This window comes from Aureobasidium namibiae, assembly GCF_000721765.1.
Source record: "Aureobasidium namibiae CBS 147.97 unplaced genomic scaffold scaffold_2, whole genome shotgun sequence".
Classification (NCBI taxonomy): Eukaryota; Fungi; Ascomycota; class Dothideomycetes; order Dothideales; family Saccotheciaceae; genus Aureobasidium; species Aureobasidium namibiae.
Genome location: NW_013581207.1, coordinates 450,626 through 468,551, shown reverse-complemented (window position 1 = coordinate 468,551; position 17,926 = coordinate 450,626). Strand labels below are relative to the sequence as shown.

The following is a 17,926-nucleotide window of genomic DNA, read 5'->3' as shown; positions in this document are numbered from 1 at the left end:
GTGGCTGTGAATAATTCGGGTATCATTATTTTATGCATCGAAACTCCAAAGCTCCTGCCTATGCTATTTACACCACCATGCCACACCGGACGCCATACTTTTGCTCTTCCTCTATAAGCACTGGTTCAGACAGTGGCCAGAGTACATTCTCCGTGACGGCTTCATGTCAGGTGTGGAACCACGTCCAAAATCCTCGACGTGCCTTTCCTCTTGGAGCGTGTCGAGGCGTGTCTTGACTTGCGAAGGCCACTTCCCGCTCGTTCTGTCAATCTCGAGTCCAGACCTCAGTGCTTCTTCATGCGCCGGACACAAGTAGCTCAAGCATGCCCTGGGTCGAGTATGCTGCCTGCGCCAACTCTGAACAGTGTCTGACCTTGCGGTGAAGTTGGTTGAGGAGGTCATCGATCTCTGGCGAGTCCATGGTTTGCTCAGAGTACAGGTCCAGAAGAAGCATGGCGACATCGCTGGTAAGCTTGATGTAACGAGGGTGGCCGATGTACTTGATCACCCAGCGGAGGATGGGCTGGAGAGATGTCTCATCGCGGCCCTTGAAGGCTGTGCGCATGGCAGATCTGTGACGGAGTGCGGTAAGGAGAGTGAGCATGTTGGGATTGTAGAATTTCTGCGTCGAGTTAGTCCTGTGGTTTGCATAATATGATAATGATCAAACTTACGGTAGCTCCAAGAACCATATCGACGGCCAGAGCATATTTGCCATTTCGCAGAGCAGACTCCCACTTGGACTGGTTTCTGATGTTTCCGCGAGCATTTCCGTCGATGACAATATCGGCACCCTCTCCGGTAAAGTCGCGACCACGCAGAGCCTTCTTGTCGCCCTGTCGCAGCTTCTTGGCCTTCTTCCTATCGTACTCCTCGATAGTACCGGCAACCAAGGCTTGCATCTCCTTCTCCTTTTCTCTTGCTGCTGCTTTCTGTTCTCCTGACAGACGAGTGCGGACCGACAGCAGACCAGACTGCATACCGACTGCGAGATGCCTGTCCTCTCTAGTGGCACCAGCTCCGACAACGCTCAGCGAAAGCACAGGGCTGGGATACTTGAAGCCAGCCACAACGTTCCATGCTGATGTCTCGAAGACCTTTACGTGTCCGTCCAGACCACCACTGACGAGTCTTGTTCCATTGTTGGCCAAGCAGAGCGAAGTGACGGTCTTCTGATGGTTCTTGATCAGATGCAAAGGCTTTCCAGCGACCAGGTCCAGAACGCTGATCTGATTGTCGGCAGCTGCAAGCACCTGGGTTCCAGAGGGCATTGGGAGAACGCTCTCGATGGCAGCAGCGTGCTTGAACGTCATGACGGCACGCTTGGGTGCTCTCGAATCCCAGAGACGAACAGTCTGATCGTAACTACCAGAGACGAGCAGATTGCTGCTCTGACCAGGCATAAAGGCACCGCTACGAACATAATCCTGATGTCCTGAGAAAGTGGTCATGCTAGACTCGCTGGGCAAGTCCCACAGTCTGACAGTCTTGTCGTCACTACAACTCATGATGGAGGTGAGATCGTTCGGGTTCCATCTTGTGACCCAGACGGGCTGCTTGTGTTCCTTCCATGTTTTCAAAATAGCTCTTGATCCAGTGTCGAATGCCTGGATTGCACCACTGTCTCCACCTGCGACAAGCACACGTCCATCGCGACGAATCTCTCCCGAATGCGCAATATCATCATATCCGAATCGCGTGATGGTCTTCAAGAGTTTGCGTGTTTTTGACGAGAAAATTTGGACTCTGCTTCCGGAGGTGACCGCGAAGGTATCTGAAGGCGGCGTTACGAGCGGGTTTGTAGGCAACGGAGGAAACGATATGTGCGTGATGGGATTTGAATGCGGCGAGGGCACCAGTTGTTGTGATCTGAATCCTTTCCAGTAGCGCTGGTCTGCAGTAATGGCCTCGGGTCCAGCAGCCAGCTTAAGTGGCTGCAGCGATTGTACTTCGGCTGCCATCGTGTCGTTGATATGTGATGTTCTCGTCGCAAAAAAGATGGCCGAAAGGTGGAGACGCTTTGGACTTTTTTCGAGATTCATCTTATCTTATCCATCAACCATCGGACATCGACGCACGGACAGATCGCCCGGGTCACCCCCTTGACCATCAGAAAAAACAGTCGGCGACGTGTAGCAATCGCAATATCTAGATTTCTGATCTGAGACTAACACACAGGTCTCTAGGCAATTTTTCAGACGGCAGAATCAAGTTAGAACGCATCAAAGTCTGTAGGTCGGGTGTTACAAGCAAATTACTCCAGACTGACCTCGTATTTCAGAGAGTCACTCTTGATGTCTGCTCCGTGTAGCGGACTCAAGACAATCACAGTATACATGCAAAAAATGAACAAAAATTTCCCGATCACCTGGGGTCTTATCAGTTCCAGCATCTCCTACTATGCAAGCAATCCACGGGTCAAGAAGGAGTAGCGATATGATATTTCCAGATCATGTCTTGGTGACAAGAGCTGATCCCATCAGTTCGATGGGATCAAAGGTGTCATGGATTGACATGACACGGTCGCTATCCACTCTACAGCTGGAAGCGACCGTGATGTGGAGTGAGACTTACAATCTACAGTGCACCTGACTCACCGTTGACACGTCTACTCGCGACAATCTACGAAAGCTCACTGACAATCACGAAGCAGATACAGAAAAAGCGAGAAGAAAACGAGAAGCAAGAACCAAATCTCTGTTTTTGCCCATAGGTAAGCACTCTCAATGATAAAAGGCCTGCCTTTTTGCCCCCAAACCCCAAACATTGATGATCTTGCCATGGTCTTTTGCAAACAGGTAGGTAGAACGGGAAAAGAAGAAGAGGAATCGCGACGACAGAAACTCTAGATCAAGCCATGAACGATGAACGGTTGATGCTCGAACTTAGAGCTCATCTTCGAGGAACTTGTAAGCAAACTTGAAATCGCCCTTTCTACGGTTCATCCTGTGTAATATGTTAGGGCGAGTAATAATGATTTGAAGGATTAGTGGTCAGGATGCGCGGCGTACCATGTGCTTTCGTAGTCGAAGAAGCGATATGTTCCTTGTTCGTACTCCTCGGTGATGTTCTTAGGTTCTTCGTGTCGTTGGAACCAGGTTTGGTACTGCTTATGGAAGCGCCAACTTTGACTCTTCAATGCCTTTGCAGCCAGGAACTGCTGGTAAGTGCCCTGGCGGTAGTAAAAGGCGTAAAACAGTGTATCCGTCTCGATTCTACTGTACAGTCGTGGGTCGTCAAACACGGTAAGAGGCTCCTGGGGATAGTGAGCCGGTGTGTAAGCATAGGGCGATGCTGGCTTGTAGTGGTAGGGCTTCTCGGCGTCCATGGGTGTCGGCATGCTACTCCGCGACAAAGACAGCAGGTGGTCCTCGGGTACTTGGGGATTCGCCGAAAATGCGCGCTCCTTTGTGGTAGTGAAAGATTCGAGCAAATCGCTCAAGCTTTCCGGCAGATGGTAGTAGGACACATCTTCTTGCTCTTCCTCCTCCTCTTGTTGTGGTTGCTGCTGAGGTTGCTTCTGTTGCCTAGAAGACTCGCCATTTGTAAGAGCGACGCCAGAGTCCTGCGATGGTTGTTGTGCTTGCTTCGCGCTCTTCTTGACCTTGGGCTCCGGGGCAGGTGGAGTAGGCTCTTGAGCAGGCGAGGGAGTCTTTGCCGGAGGTTCTTGCGGCTTGGCGGGGGTAGGCGGCGGGGGCTGTACGGGCGAGGGCTGTTGGGCGACTGGTTGTGAAGGGGTCGGAGCGGGGGAGGCAGTCGAGCTGGTACGGGCAGTTGCAGCGGTAGCCCCTGGCGGCGGCGGCAGAGGAGCAATTCCAACACCACTCTTGTCGCTCGCGGCAGCGGCAGCAGCAGCCGAGGCGTACTTCAGAGTTTGACCAGTTGGTATATTCGGCAAGGGAGCGGGCTTCATGCCCGGCGGCGCGCTGCCATTCACGCTACTCGGTATCGAAGCATGCAACGTGGCCAAGGCAGGCAACGGCGACTTGAGCTGTACTGACGACCTCCTCGGTTGGGCGCTGGGAATATCGACTGATGACTGCTTGGTGAGCTTCGCCGGTGTAGGCTGTGCAACCTTGGTTGGCGGCTCGGGCAGGTCCGGTGTATCGTCGTGTTGCGATTGGTTGTCCTGTGAGGACACGCGATCATCCTCACCCTGCAAGCCGAACATTTGCTCGTCGGCGTCAAGATTCAGGTCGTCGTAGATGGTGTCGTCTTCCATAAAGTCGACCTCTTGGTTGTTCTCGACATAGTACTTGATGCCCTCTTCAATGTCCTTGACTTGGTCCGTGTCCACGCCGCCGTTCTCCAGTGACCGTAGTAATAGCTCGAGCTTCCCTTGGTGCCATTTATGTCGTTCGGCCATGCGTTCGAGCTCTGCTATCCGGTCGGCCTTTGCTGTATCCTTCTTGCCCTTCTTCATGTTCGCTTGTAATGTTTCGGCCTCGGCTTCTGTGACCTCAATTTGTCGTTCCAGCTCTTCGACCATATTCCCCAAGAAGTCGCATATCTCCAGTTTCTCCTTCTCTTTCGGATCGAGCTTTGCGGCGGCGGATAGTCCTTCTTTGGAGAAGGCTTTTGTCTTCATTTCCTTTTCGACGGCCTTGAACTTTTCCATTTGCTTTGACATGCGTTAGCGGCAAACGTGAGTGAGTCAGGAGAGCTCTCAGTACCGTCTCGATCAGCTTGCGCTGATCTAGCAATGGTTTCTTGTCCTTGATGTCATTCTGGGCAGCCCATGCTTTGATCTGATCTCGCGACCTCTGTAGCTTCTTGATCTCCTTTTTCAGGTTGTCCTCGAGCTTTTCCTTCTGTGAGGGATTTGTCGATTGTTGCAGCTTGTCGTATATGCCTTCGAATGCCTGCACACCTTCGGCCACTCGTTTGAACGTCTGTCGCGTGTCAACAGCTGGGTCAGGGGTTGGCGCATTGGGGCGCGCACCTTGTCAATCTCTTGTTGTAGCTTTCGTTGCGCCATGGTTGGTTATGTAGCCCTCGTGGGTGGGTGTGGTGCGAGGGTCGACTATGAGGATGGCGAAGCAGCTCGGCGTCGCTTCGGTGGGGGGATATCGAAACCAGGGAGACGGTGTGGCAGCTCTCCATCAACTCGGGGCGATGGGCAAGTTGGCACAAGCGGAGACGAGTCGAGATGTGGATGCTGCTTTGTGCGACTGTGTCTGGCGCACAACTGCGTTGCGTTGGTTGCCGTCGTTCGCTCGTCCGCCAAGCAATCCCAAAGGTCAAGTTTACGTGCGTTTGTGCCGTTTGACTTTATCGAAACATCCTGTCCACTTCTATCCGACCCTGTAACATCCATAATCGATTCCAAGAGAAGCACAAGGTAGATCAATTCGTGTTGCATCGCTGCAATCTCATAGTTTCTCTCTTCGCCCTATCATATCAGACCAACACCATGAGAAGTACAGTCCACTGCTCTATTCTCTCCTTCAACCATCATATTGATTTCCTTCAGCTGTCATTCAACGGGTAAAATCAGCCTCAGTCACGGTAGACGGCCAGCTTATCTCAACAATCGGCAAAGGCTTGCTTGTGCTAGCTGCGATTGGCAAAGATGATACTCAGAAGGAGGTCGAATCAATGGCCAACAAGATCTTAAAAGCAAAGCTGTGGGACAACGACGAAGGCGGCAGATGGAAATGGGGTGTCAAGGATATCGAGGGAGAGATTCTCTGTGGTATGCCTAGTTCACTATTCCAGCAATATCATCTTCTGATCAGAATTTCAGTATCACAATTTACTCTGCTTGCCTCTGTCAAGAAGGGCAACAAGCCAGACTTCCACAAGTCTGCCAGCGGAGAGAAAGCCAAAGAGCTCTATGACCAGTTCTTCAAGAAAGTACAAGCCTTGTACCAAGCAGACAGAGTCAAAGATGGCGTCTTTCAAGCCATGATGGATGTGGCTTTAGTCAACGACGGACCGGTAGGTGTAGATTATACGTGCGAAGATGGCGCGGTAAATATCTCAATGTCTGCCAACGTGCTTGATGCTGACATGTTCTTCGTCGCAGGTCACTATCCAGATAGACACGGATCCTCCCAAGATGGACAACCCTACTAGCTTCGACCTTCCTGGCGACCCTCTCACACACAAGGGAAAGCTGCAGACGACATTTGAGCTTCCAGCTTCGCTCTTAGAGTAGTCGGCCTAGCAGCCCTATTACTCTGCATACTATAGCCTCAGCTGTTTCATTCCTCGAATGGCTCTTTCCTTTCACTACCATGATACCAATTTTAGAGCACAGGATAGACACTTTTCCAAATATCAACCATGACCAGATGTCCGATCAGACATGATATCTAGTTTGCTCCAGCTTCCTATTTGCAGTACAGTGTCTGCATGCAAGGTGTTGTCAAGGGTCGAATATATACATCTCAAACAGGCAATCGGTTGGTGATCTGTGGGGTAGCATCTGGCGCATAGAAGGCCCTAGAAGCCATCAGCATCAACAACTTTCACTGTGGACAATTCATCCTGCTTGCTGTCTTTCTTCTTGTCGCATGACCTGTTACTCTTCTGAATTGAATACTACCCCGTCCACTCTTACATACACTCGATCCAAAATGGCCGAGACCAAGCGCAGCCGTGTCTTCTTCGACATCAACATTGGCAAGACCAATGCTGGCCGTGTCACTTTCGAGTTGGTAGGAACTTCTCCACTGCTCCTCACTCACACAACAAGCGACTTACTCGAAGCGTAGTACAACGATGTTGTTCCCAAGACTGCCGATAACTTCCGCGCATTGTGCACCGGCGAGAAGGGCGAGGGAAAGAACGGCAAGCCCCTCCACTACAAGGGCTCTGGTTTCCACCGTGTCATCAAGTCTTTCATGATCCAGGGTGGTGACTTCACTGCTGGCAACGGAACTGGTGGTGAGAGTATCTACGGAGAGAAGTTCGAGGATGAGAACTTTGAACTCAAGCACGAGAAGCCCTTCCTGTTGAGCATGGCCAATGCTGGTCCTGGTAAGTTTCCCAGTCGCTGGACTACACACGAGTATCTGCTGATCATTGCTCTAGGCACCAACGGCTCCCAATTCTTCGTCACCACCGTTCCCACTCCCCACCTTGACGGAAAGCACGTTGTCTTCGGAGAGGTCCTCGGCGGCAAGAGCATCATTCGCACTATCGAGAACACACCCTGCGGCCCCAACGACAAGCCCAACAAGGAATGCGTAATCGTCGACTGCGGTGAGCTCACTGGAGAGGACTACAACAAGGCCGCCGAGAAAGTTCCCGACAGCACTGGAGACCCCTACGAAGACTTCCCCGAAGACCAGGGCGAGGACATCCCTGGACTCGAGATTGTCAAGATTGCCAACGACCTGAAGACCAGGGGAACCGATGCTTTCAAGAGGGGAGACATTGCTCTCGGTCTCGCCAAGTACCAGAAGGGACTGAGATACCTGCACGAATACCCCGAGGCTCTCGAGAACGACCCACCAGAGCTTGGCCCTGCTTTGGCTTCGCTCAGAATCGCTCTTCACTCCAACAGCGCTCTCTTGCAACTCAAGCTCAACGACTACGCCGACGCCGAGAAGTCTGCCACCAACGCTATCGCAGTCTCCTCAATCAAGGCACCGGAAAAGGGCAAGGCTCTGTACCGCCGCGCTCTGGCAAGAGAGGGTCTCAAGAATGAGGAGGACGCAGTTGCAGACTTGGAAGAGGCCCTCAAGGTTGTGCCTGATGATGCAGCAGTCAAGAACGAACTGGCCGCCGTCAAGAAGGCTGCTACCGACAGAGCAAAGAAGGAGAAGGCTGCCTACAGCAAGTTCTTCTCTTAGAACATCTACACGACATCACGACCATTACACGTTACCAAAAAGCGAGGCAAGGGGAGCATTTGTGTATCTATCATTAAACAGGAAGGATAGAAAGGAGTTATGGGCGCAAGCATAGCGTAGCCGACCTTTCTTTCGTTGGAGCAACGATGCACAATCTCCAGATAAGAATCAATCTTCCAATCTTGTGCTGTGCGACTCTTTGTGCTTCAAATCTTCATTCTGTGTGAAACCACGACTCGTGATATGAAGCTTCTTCAGCCGTGTCTTCAGCTCTGTGTCAACAACCCGGCAAAGCTTTGATAGTCTTCACGTAAACAGTCACAAACCATGCCGAGCTGTGGTGGATCTCACGAGCATCCGGAAAACTCTCCAGCGCCCGGCGGACGGTCCAGCTAGATACAAACATGCCTGGCCATGGCACCATGCCGGGTCGGCAATTGATGGCACAACGCTAGAGCAAAAGATGAACCACACTGATAAAAGAGCAGTCCCGAACATCGGGTCCTGCAGCGCCTGCTCCCCTATCTTTCAAGCCCCCAAATCAATCGTCAGTAATGCGGCGCAGAGGCTTTTTGTATCTCCCTCAGTTGCTCGCTTAGAGATAGCTGATTGCGATGATACAATGCCGCCCGCAACTCCGCGAGCGACTTTTGGCTTTTGCTGTTCCTTGCATGACATCGCTCTCAAGTCTAGCAAAAGCCAGATAAGCGTGGCACTGCATGGTTGCAGCATGGAGCGATCAATGGTAGATCTACATACAAAAGAAAGCAACCATCTTCGCGCGCGACGATATTCGGGTGCCATGTGTCACGAGGCAAGGGCGTGGAGAAACAAGTCTACAGGATCAGCCTGTCAAAACCAATGGAACAAGTGAACCATTGCTCAATCGCTGTCAATCCCGCCCGCATCTGGATCTGTGCGGCCATCTTATTTCCCAAATTCCGGGTCATCTCTGCCAAAACCGCCGAGGATGGGAACATTCTGCGTGCTTGACGTTCCAAACACGACTGGAGGGCCAATGGAGATGCTGCTCTCCCCACGTTCCATGGCGCTTTGGTTGGTTCGCGACACTGCATGCTGTGACGTTTCCTTCCTCATCTCTCTCCTCTCTCCTTGACTGAACATGACACTGCTGCCGAAAGGCTCCAGCAGCCAAAGGATTCCACACACCTCTGTCTGACAATCGATAAACCCGTAGGATGCCAAGCGAGCTAAGGTTTTTAACTTGCCAAATGTGGCGCTCTAGTATGTCGACGGAAAAAACGACCCTACTCTCCTCCCTTATCGGCGCGTTTGCTGGCAAGCAATGTAGAACCTCCCCACTCTCCCGACAAAACCCTTAGCGGAACCGTGGATTCTATTATCCAAGTATTACCATAGAAAGTGCCAATGCTACGGTAGTGTTTGTTTCTGCTTTCCTTCTCATCTTGTTTTTCTCTCTATCAAGCAGAGAATTTCCTTTTCTTTTCTTTTGCTGGAAGTTTCCAGTCACACTCCTTTTTTACGCTTCAAGCCCTCGGATAACGCTTGTCTTGGTTGGATACTGGCGTCGAGATCGTATCGAAGGATTTTATGTTTCATCGCTCTCTTCTGGACATCTGACGCGCTCTGAAAGACAACTCCCCCGGAGACCCTGATCCGAGTCAGCTAGCCCACACACTGTCACACACATCCCTTCTGTTCCGGACCTTCCCATGCCGTCATAGGTACTCAGTGTGCTTTTTGACTCGCTCTCCGCTTGGATATATAGTCAGAAGATGACGGCGAAAGTCTTCACGAGCGCTGCACATGCACGAGGTCCTTTTGTTTCCCATACGAATTTCACTTCACATTCCACGCGGATTGGCCAGAACGAGCAATATACTTCCAGACCGGTTTACAAGAGGGCCAGAACAACGCCTAACGAACTGTTGCGCGAAATGCAAGGACTACAGATAAGGACGCCAGCCAACGGTGGCAGCCAAAAAATCACAGTCGAATCGTCGAAAAATGGTTTAGAAGATCAAGAAATGCTCACTCCTCCTTCTACGCCCGCACGGGCAAAGCTCGATGATCAGTTTCCTTCGAGGCGGTCTCTGGATGCTTCTCACTCTCGTGTCCAGGAACTGCACTTCACTCCTGACTTGTCACAAGCACAGTTGCTGGGTGAAGGCGTGTGGAGTAAGGTATACAGCAGCCCAGCCCTGCCTTCTCGTCAGAGTGAAAGCGGGCGTCCTCTGACCCCACCATCAACACCACACAGGAGTACCTTTGGATCTTCTGAACAGTATGCAATCAAGACAGCAACACGCTCGGACGCAACTGGAGTCTTCCAAGCTGAAGCTCAGATACTCACTCACATTCAAACTTACGAATCGAGTTCGGACTACGTGGTTCCCTTCCTCGGTCTATGCACAGGAACACCGACTCCTTCTCTTCTCTTCCAACGTGCAGACTTCGGAACTCTAGAATCCCTTCTCGAGTCCTCATCCAACCTTCCCTCATCATCAACTCTGGATCTCTTCCTCCACGTGTTACAGCGATTAACCCACGGCCTTTACTTTCTGCACAACACAGCGAACACCATCCACGCTGACATCAAACCCGCCAACATCCTCCTCTCATCGAGTTATGACTCATTACCAACAGCCCGCTACGCAGACTTTAGCACCAGTTTCGTGGCTGACACTACACCATCCTCACACTCAGGCGGCGGCACCTACTCCTTCATGGCACCCGAACAACTCTCCCGCGATGCTGATCTCTCTATCCCAACTTTCTCTTCGGACATCTATGCTCTAGGTATCACTCTGCTATCCTTCCTCTGTGGCGGCAACCCTTTCGAGTCCTTACTCAACAATGGCTTTCGCCTCAGAGAAGCGGTAAAGATGGGTGATGCGATGAGTTGGGCTATGCAAGAACCTGCTTTTGAAGCCAGAGTTGAGCAATTGCAAAAGGAGTGGCAGAGGAGAAGAGGCGAAGGAAACATATTGAGTCTTGTGGCTTGCGCGTTGAGGAAGAAGAGGGAAGACAGAGTTGATGCTGGGGCTTGGTGTAGGAAAGTTGATGCGTTGGTTGGGAAGTTGAGCAAGGTGGAGTCGGTAGGGTTGGGGATCAGATGTTGATGGGAGGCTTTGATTTTTGCATGACTGGAGTTGCTGGGTTTCTCTGATGATGGGCGTACTTGGCTTTCTCTTTCTTCTCCTCTTTTTTTTTCACTTCTCATTTACGGCACGATACCCCTCGGCAAACTTTTACTGGGATACAGGACAGGATTCATATAGGTTACATACACAGCAACGACTGGGACGATACAGAACCAAAACGAGTATTTTCTTCACACGATCTTCCCTTTCAAGAGCTGAAGTCGCTGCCCTGTCATAATCATCTGCCCCTTCCACCAATTTGTGGATCCAAGCTACTCACCCATAAATTCACGCCAGAGGGTAGTTATACGGTGCCCCATGGATATCTGTACTCCTCTTGAGAGTAACCATGAGCCATATCGGCTGTGATCCCACCTCGTTGGCCGGCGGTGACTATTGTGGCAGGAGCTACGCTTACGTTATTGTCAACAACATGGTGTATACTTGCTTTGATCCTCGAAGCATAAGGACGACGTCATTTGTACATCGAATCGTAGTCAACATCTGGCGGCACCACGGCATATGCATTGGGACGATACTCGTTGCTCGACAAGCACGCTGCATGTACTACACTGTAAATGAAGTGCCAGGGTCAGTGTCACTCATACTTAAATAGTGACAATCGTATCTGCATCTCTGATTACGGCAGGAGCAGAAGAAAAACAATTCAACAAACGAGGAAGGAAACACCATTGACGGTTAATTGACATGCAGGATCTCTGCCATGCTTTCCGAACACATCTGTACACCATCTATTTTCTTCTATACCTCTATCACTTTCAAATACGCTTGATAAAATCCCACAGATGCAATCCACCAACCCCAAGCCACCTCATTAGCATCTCTCCAACAGCTTTGTTTGCCACCTCCCCACCAGTAAACCATTTAAACCACACCATCACCAAAAGCACTCTGACCAAAATGTCAAACACACCAATCAACCCCTCAAAGCCAAAGAGATAGGTATCAGCGATGAAAATCTTCATAACTGTACTCCTATAAACATCTCGCAGTGAGACAGAAGCCGAAGGTGGGAAGCTGGTGGGTTCGTGTTTGAATAATTGTTTAGCTGCTATCGCGGCATACTTTGCATCGTTGGCGAAGTTGGAGAGAACAAACTTGTCGAGAGGTGAAAGAGGCAGGCGACGAATATCACTCACGCTGGCCAGGTCGTGCAGCTCGGTGTGTGTATCAGGGTATGCGGTTGCAGGAGGTGGGGAGCGAAGACGCTGGAGCAGATGCCAACGGTATTGTTCGAGGGTGTTGAAGTTGGATGCCACTGGGCTAGGAGTAGAGGAGCCAAGGAGTATAGAAAGGTGCTCGGGGTTCTCGATAACCAGTGTTTGGTTCTGTGGGGAGGTATGCAGGCTCTCGCGATCAAAAGCTTCAGTGGTGTGTGCGTAATGTGCAAATCTCGTGTAGAAAGCTGGTGTTAGGACTTTGAGTGTCAGTTCCTTGGGTTTTTGATCTTTTGTGACATCCTTGGACCTCAAGACGGTTGAAGTCCCCAGGCCGCCCGCTGGTGTATACGTGAGTTTCAAAGGCGAAGCTGCCGAATCCACCAGATAGCCAAGATAGGCAAGGAAGAAAGCTTCCATGATGGCTTCAGAAGAGGTATGTGTGCGACCAATACTTGAAGCCAAAACCTCAGGTCGAAACCAGACGTGGAGTTTGCGCTTGAAATATAGTTTATACGCTTGTGCGATGATTCGAGGGAACGTCAAGAAGCCGACCCAGAACCAAGATGCGAGAAGATTGATAACTTGAGAAGTAGTCATGGTGGTTGGATCCATGTGATCGCCATCAGAGTACACACGTGCAACAAGTTTGGCATGAGCTTTGGAAGAATTGAGAACAACGATGTTGTCCAACACCTTGGCACCAGACTTCAGAGCAGCAACTGGATCAGCAGCTGTAAGAGAATATGTGCCTTTGCGTGAGTTGAATGGCGAGACGTGGAAATCTTTGACCCAAGCATTTGTGAACTTTGTCGCTCTGGCGGGTGCTTCGAAGCCATCTGGGACAGATTCATCTGTGGCTTTCTCCTCAGCTTTGAGGAGGTAGAGGCGACGCTCTCCGAAAGTGTTGTTGACTTCGAGTACCATCATAGTGAGCTTCTTGGAAGTATCGTAGATGTACCAGAATGATACTGGATTGAATGAGTAGCCCAAGAATTTTGGCGCTGTCACGAGATAAGCGAAAGACCAGACTTCATCCGGGACGCCCTATAACAGGTCAGCTATTGGCATCATGAGACCAACATCGTTTAAACATACCTCTCCACGAAGGTAGCACCGCAGACGCGCTTCAAGTCCACGCTCTTCTCCACCTCGATACAGATAGTCCGAAGCATTCACGTTGAACCAGCCCTTCCTTCGCTCACTCAGAGGCAGCAACTCCAGATTGGTAGACAACATAGACCCAGAACATCCCTTGAAGTCTACAGGCACTCCCACAGAAAAGTACGAGTATGCAAAAGAATGCTGTTGAGGGAACATTCGCGAATGTGTGGTGCGTCCAGGAAGCAGTAGAGGCGGTAACAACTGCTCAGTTGTAGATTCATCCCCCGACTCAGGAAAAGCTTGGAATGGTTTTGCTTCTCCTCTCCATACAATCAGACCAGCAAAGATCATCAGCAGTACGAGGAAGGCAAAGACTTGTAGCTCCATAGGCCGTGTTTCCAGAATCCATTGTGGAGGCTTTAGATCATGGATTCCATAGTAGTGAATCCCGACCGCTAGAACAATCGCAGCATCTGTGAATGCTGTTGTCGAGTATTGGCTTCTCAATAGCCATAGTGGTTGTGTGAGCGCATGGAACAGTGGTCGGACACGGGATATCAGGCTGAAGTGCGCGAAAGATAACAAGACGACAAACACAGCATATACATTCCTGCGGGACATGTGACTGCCGCGGTCTGTTTGTACACTCATTCCACTTCGATTAGCAAGGTGGCATTGTTTGATAAATCGGGTGGTTGGCGATCGTGAAGCCTTGACTCGCAGAGCCGCATCGGAAGCAGCGGCAATGTCAATGACGTTTCGCGACACGAGATTTGTATTGTCCAAACCAGACATCAACTCTTCCAACTCAATCATCTATGTCATGGTTGCCAACATATCTAACATGGCACTCGCAACGGTGCAAGACAAAGTAATGGCATACAGTCCATGGTAGATCTCTCCTTCCTCATCAGAACACGTCTACAACTTCGGCATCATCACCCAGCGGCCACTCATTATCTTTCTTCAAACCTCGAAGCTTCTCCGTCTTGTTCCATGGTATACTTCCATTGCGATCTCCAGTATAAGTATCCATACCACCACAACTACCTGGTATGCGTGCTTGGATTCTTTGCAGCAACGCCCGCGGTGATGGTCTGCGAGCTGGATCGTATCTCATGCATTGCCGTACAAGCGCTAGCAAGTTCGGACTGTAGTTGCAATTCGCATGTTGGAAACTGTGGGGATGGAGTTCTCGCTGATTGGGGTCATGAAAATGAAGTTCGTCGTTTGGATGGATTGATGACGGTCCCGTACGCCAATCGGTTTCCCTGCAAAGAGAGAGATATGTTAGTCCGGGCTGCAATGTTCCGTTTGGCGACAATTCAGCAGGAAGCAACTTACGGAAGGTAAAACTCAAGTCGCATCATACAGGTGATGACCAATCCTATTTGCCACACATTGGTTCTGTGCGACACTTTCAAGCCATCGACTTCCCAGTCTCCTCTCATCACGCCGAGTTCCTAGACAGATGTCAGCTACTTCGAGACGGAGTTCGAATTTGTTTGGCTCTTGGTCTCACCGGAGGTACAAAGTTCATTTGCATCGTTTCAGGAGGGGTAAATCGACTAGCCACCATCGCGTCGATTACTCGCGAAGAGCCAAAGTCGGATAGCTGGGATATGTGTTAGCAAAGCGATCCACATTACTATTGACTGACTGCAATCTTACCTTAGGGGTCGGCCATATCGCGAATCTATCGGGATCATGTTCGCCAAGCAAAACTGGATGGAATGATTAGTGTACGTCCTGCCCTCCCATCAAGGTAACGACTTACTGTTGGTGGGACACAAGTCTCCATGCAGAACATTCGCTCTTTCCATGGCCACAGCACACTTCGCCAATGCCTCAAACATCCTCCACACAAAGCCCTCATGGAAAGGCACATTGCTGGTTCTGTTCGTCCTCGGAACCAATCGACCATCAGCCCTCCTTACTTTCTGCACGCGCATATGGCCACCGGGACTCCTGACCCTTGGTACTGGCACCTCCCTCTCGTCAACCTGCGCTTTGATGACATCGTGCAAGTCACCGTGCGGACAGTACTCAAAGTACAACTTATAACTCGGAATGCGATGCGTGATAGGTTTCCCCCTCAATGCAGGGACCGGAGCTCCCACCATTGGATGGGGTTCAAAGATAACTTTGTTGCCAAACCCCGTCGCGTATACGAAATCTGGATCTTGCAGGTCTCCATAGCCAAGGCATCGAGTAACGAATCTTCCATCGCCAGGATTCTCGGCTTCCAGTGCATCGTATACCATGTTGCAGATTCAGGCTTCTCTGGGCTCGCCTCCGACTTTTTTGTTGCGCCACATAGTGGGTAATGACCAAGCTTCAGTGCCTGGAAAGATGTTCTTTACAATCACACGGTCGATGATGCGATTGTTGGCATCGACACAACACCAGAGATGTACGATACCTTGTCCGCCCTCTCCAAGTGCTTGTTCGTTTCCTGCTGCGTCGCGCGGAGCTTGGATAGGTAACCATTGGCCCTGTTGCAGTAGAGGTGCTCCATTAGTCACTTCTGGTGCTTTGAACGCCCATTTTATGAAACTCGAGACGAGTCGTGTTTGAGCATTGTGGGCGAGCTCTCCGAAGGCTTGAAAATTGAGAGCTGGACTCAGATTCATGGCGTGGGAGTATGAATGGCGATAGTCGGGTAGGTTGGTGTACAGATCTGCTTGGAAGTATTTCTCGAGCTGGGTTTCTGGCATATCAATGCCACTTTGTGAGCCGCATGCGGACGTGGGCTTGCCAAAATCGGTCCAACGTACAAGAAAACACAATTTGGTAAAAAAGACTGCAAATTCCTTTGTCGTACAGTCATTTACATCAACAGGTGCAAAGGACCAGGTAATCATATTCCAATAAGCAAAGAAGCAAAGAAGCAAACCAAGTAAGCTGTGTAACTAGCCGTTCGAAATCCTCTCCTGCTTGTAAAGCACTTTGCTGTTGCAAACCAAAGAAAGGAACATAAGTAATGTGAGGATCAACCGATGGAGATACAATCCCTACAAAGCGATAGTATTATAGCATCTGCGAATATCTGAACAGGAGTCATGGGTTCTACCCGACAATAGTTCCCAAGAGCCAATCACACTCTGTCCTGACGAACTTCGACCTCTTGCCCAAAACTCCAAAAATCTTTCAAATTTCCCTTCAATCTCTCCGGCTTGTTCCAAGGAATCCTTCCATTCACCCCATACGTATCAAACCCCTCGAGATGATTGCGCATACGCCGCTTCACTCGCTGCAGCAGCCTTTTGGCTCCCGGTCTCCTCCTCCGACGGTATCTCAAACAATCTTCGACAAGTGCTAGCAGTTCATCGCTGTAGCCGGCTGAACTGTGCTGGAACTTTCTAACCTCTCGCTGAGCTCTGATATGGAATAGAAGCTGTCTGTTTAAAGGTTGTGGTGGATTATTGGTCGTACGCACGGTTTCCCTACAGACGAAACTGTAATCAGTACAGAGCGAAGATGAGGTGAGCGTCGAAAGAGGGACACTTACAAGAGCTCTGGTTCCAGGCGCATCAGACAACAGATGATTGCACCGATACCCCAGATATTTGTCTTCCTGGTGACACGCAAATCGTTGACTGCCCAGTCTCTGTTGGCATAATTTCGGGTAAGCTCCTAGAACTATTGTCAGAACACATGTCACATGGATCGATGGTTATGAGCAGCTCGTGATGTTACCGGTGGTGTGAAGTATGGGTGCATTGCTTCGACAGGTCCCCGTCGTCGTGCGGTAGAGCTATTGATAATGCGCGCTGACCCAAAGTCAGACAGCTAGATTACTGTTCAGCTATGCCACATTGGATCAGCGAATGTCGAACTTACCTTGGGAGTGGGCCAGATCTTGAATCGCTGGGGGTCGTTGTTCGATAGCAAGACTGTTCTATGGATCAGTACTTGGTGTGTCTGAGCAGATAGAAGGACGGACTTACCGTTGCTTGTTGTGATGTCCATATGTACGATTGGATCTTTAGTCATCGCCACAGCACATTCCGCAAGTGCTTCAAACACCATCCAGATGAATCCTTCGTGGAAAAACTCTCCAGCGTTGCTCTGTCTTATGATCGCATTTCTCAGGTCGCCAAAGGGACAGTACTCGAAATAGAGCTTGTATCCCGCAATGGCCGAAGGAGCCATCAATCCAGTCGTCCAGTCTATGTTCAAGTTAGGGTCCCGTATACTGCCGTACCCGAGACACTCTGTCATGAATTTGCCATGACCAGCGGTCGATGCCTCCAGGTTCTCGTAGACCTTGTTACTCAACATGTGTTCCCGAGGCTCGCCACCGACCTCTCCGTCGCGCCACATGTCTTTGCGTTCCCAGGAGAAGACTCCAGGATGTACCTGTTTTACAATGACTCGATCTCGAATGCGGTTATTGTTGTCGATATAGCACCAGAGATGCACTATTCCCATGCCACCTTCACCGAGAGGCTGCTCTCCTTGATTGTAGTCAGGTTGCATTGGTAGCCATTCGCCTTCATGTAGTGCTCGTCCTGGCTTAGCGCGAGGTGGGCGACGGAAGGTCCATCTCAGGAATCGATCGATTAGCTTGTCTTGTGCACCATGACGGAGTCCGCCATATGCACGCCTGTCGAGCCCTGGATACAGAGGCGTTGGATGGCGAGGTCTTACCATGCTGTAGGAATTAGTGAGGCAATACAAGAGTGTATGTTTTGAATCCTCGCAGGGTGACAGC

General features: G+C 50.5%; 7 protein-coding genes across 7 annotated transcripts; 3 read left to right on the top strand and 4 right to left on the bottom strand.

Moving 5' to 3' along the window:
• Positions 1-295: 295 nt before the first annotated feature.
• On the bottom strand, positions 296-1,961 carry M436DRAFT_38571 (WD40 repeat-like protein; the record flags this gene model as incomplete). Its single annotated transcript, XM_013575385.1, has 2 exons — positions 296-622; positions 675-1,961. 2 exons carry the CDS (start codon positions 1,959-1,961, stop codon positions 296-298), a joined length of 1,614 nt encoding a protein of 537 aa, XP_013430839.1.
• A 924-nt stretch (positions 1,962-2,885) lies between these two features.
• On the bottom strand, positions 2,886-4,978 carry M436DRAFT_38459 (uncharacterized protein; the record flags this gene model as incomplete). The annotated part of the gene is made up of 4 exons (XM_013575363.1): positions 2,886-2,946; positions 3,012-4,621; positions 4,674-4,892; positions 4,943-4,978. The coding sequence occupies 4 exons, from the start codon at positions 4,976-4,978 to the stop codon at positions 2,886-2,888; spliced, it is 1,926 nt and encodes a 641-aa protein (XP_013430817.1).
• Positions 4,979-5,475: 497 nt separating this feature from the next.
• M436DRAFT_37246 (uncharacterized protein) lies at positions 5,476-6,078 on the top strand (the record flags this gene model as incomplete). Its single annotated transcript, XM_013575136.1, has 2 exons — positions 5,476-5,695; positions 5,747-6,078. Coding segments are annotated over 2 exons (552 nt in total), but the record flags the coding sequence as incomplete, so codon positions are not given.
• Positions 6,079-6,581: 503 nt separating this feature from the next.
• On the top strand, positions 6,582-7,802 carry M436DRAFT_38178 (peptidyl-prolyl cis-trans isomerase 1; the record flags this gene model as incomplete). Its single annotated transcript, XM_013575308.1, has 3 exons — positions 6,582-6,662; positions 6,720-6,984; positions 7,039-7,802. The coding sequence occupies 3 exons, from the start codon at positions 6,582-6,584 to the stop codon at positions 7,800-7,802; spliced, it is 1,110 nt and encodes a 369-aa protein (XP_013430762.1).
• A 2,009-nt stretch (positions 7,803-9,811) lies between these two features.
• Positions 9,812-10,906, top strand: M436DRAFT_78274 (kinase-like protein; the record flags this gene model as incomplete). Its single annotated transcript, XM_013575855.1, has 1 exon — positions 9,812-10,906. The coding sequence occupies one exon, from the start codon at positions 9,812-9,814 to the stop codon at positions 10,904-10,906; it is 1,095 nt and encodes a 364-aa protein (XP_013431309.1).
• An 800-nt stretch (positions 10,907-11,706) lies between these two features.
• On the bottom strand, positions 11,707-13,560 carry M436DRAFT_38445 (uncharacterized protein; the record flags this gene model as incomplete). The annotated part of the gene is made up of 3 exons (XM_013575359.1): positions 11,707-11,923; positions 12,014-13,152; positions 13,204-13,560. 3 exons carry the CDS (start codon positions 13,558-13,560, stop codon positions 11,707-11,709), a joined length of 1,713 nt encoding a protein of 570 aa, XP_013430813.1.
• Positions 13,561-14,119: 559 nt separating this feature from the next.
• On the bottom strand, positions 14,120-17,865 carry M436DRAFT_38308 (kinase-like protein; the record flags this gene model as incomplete). The annotated part of the gene is made up of 5 exons (XM_013575338.1): positions 14,120-14,480; positions 14,554-14,672; positions 16,909-17,001; positions 17,053-17,105; positions 17,160-17,865. 5 exons carry the CDS (start codon positions 17,863-17,865, stop codon positions 14,120-14,122), a joined length of 1,332 nt encoding a protein of 443 aa, XP_013430792.1.
• Positions 17,866-17,926: the final 61 nt, after the last annotated feature.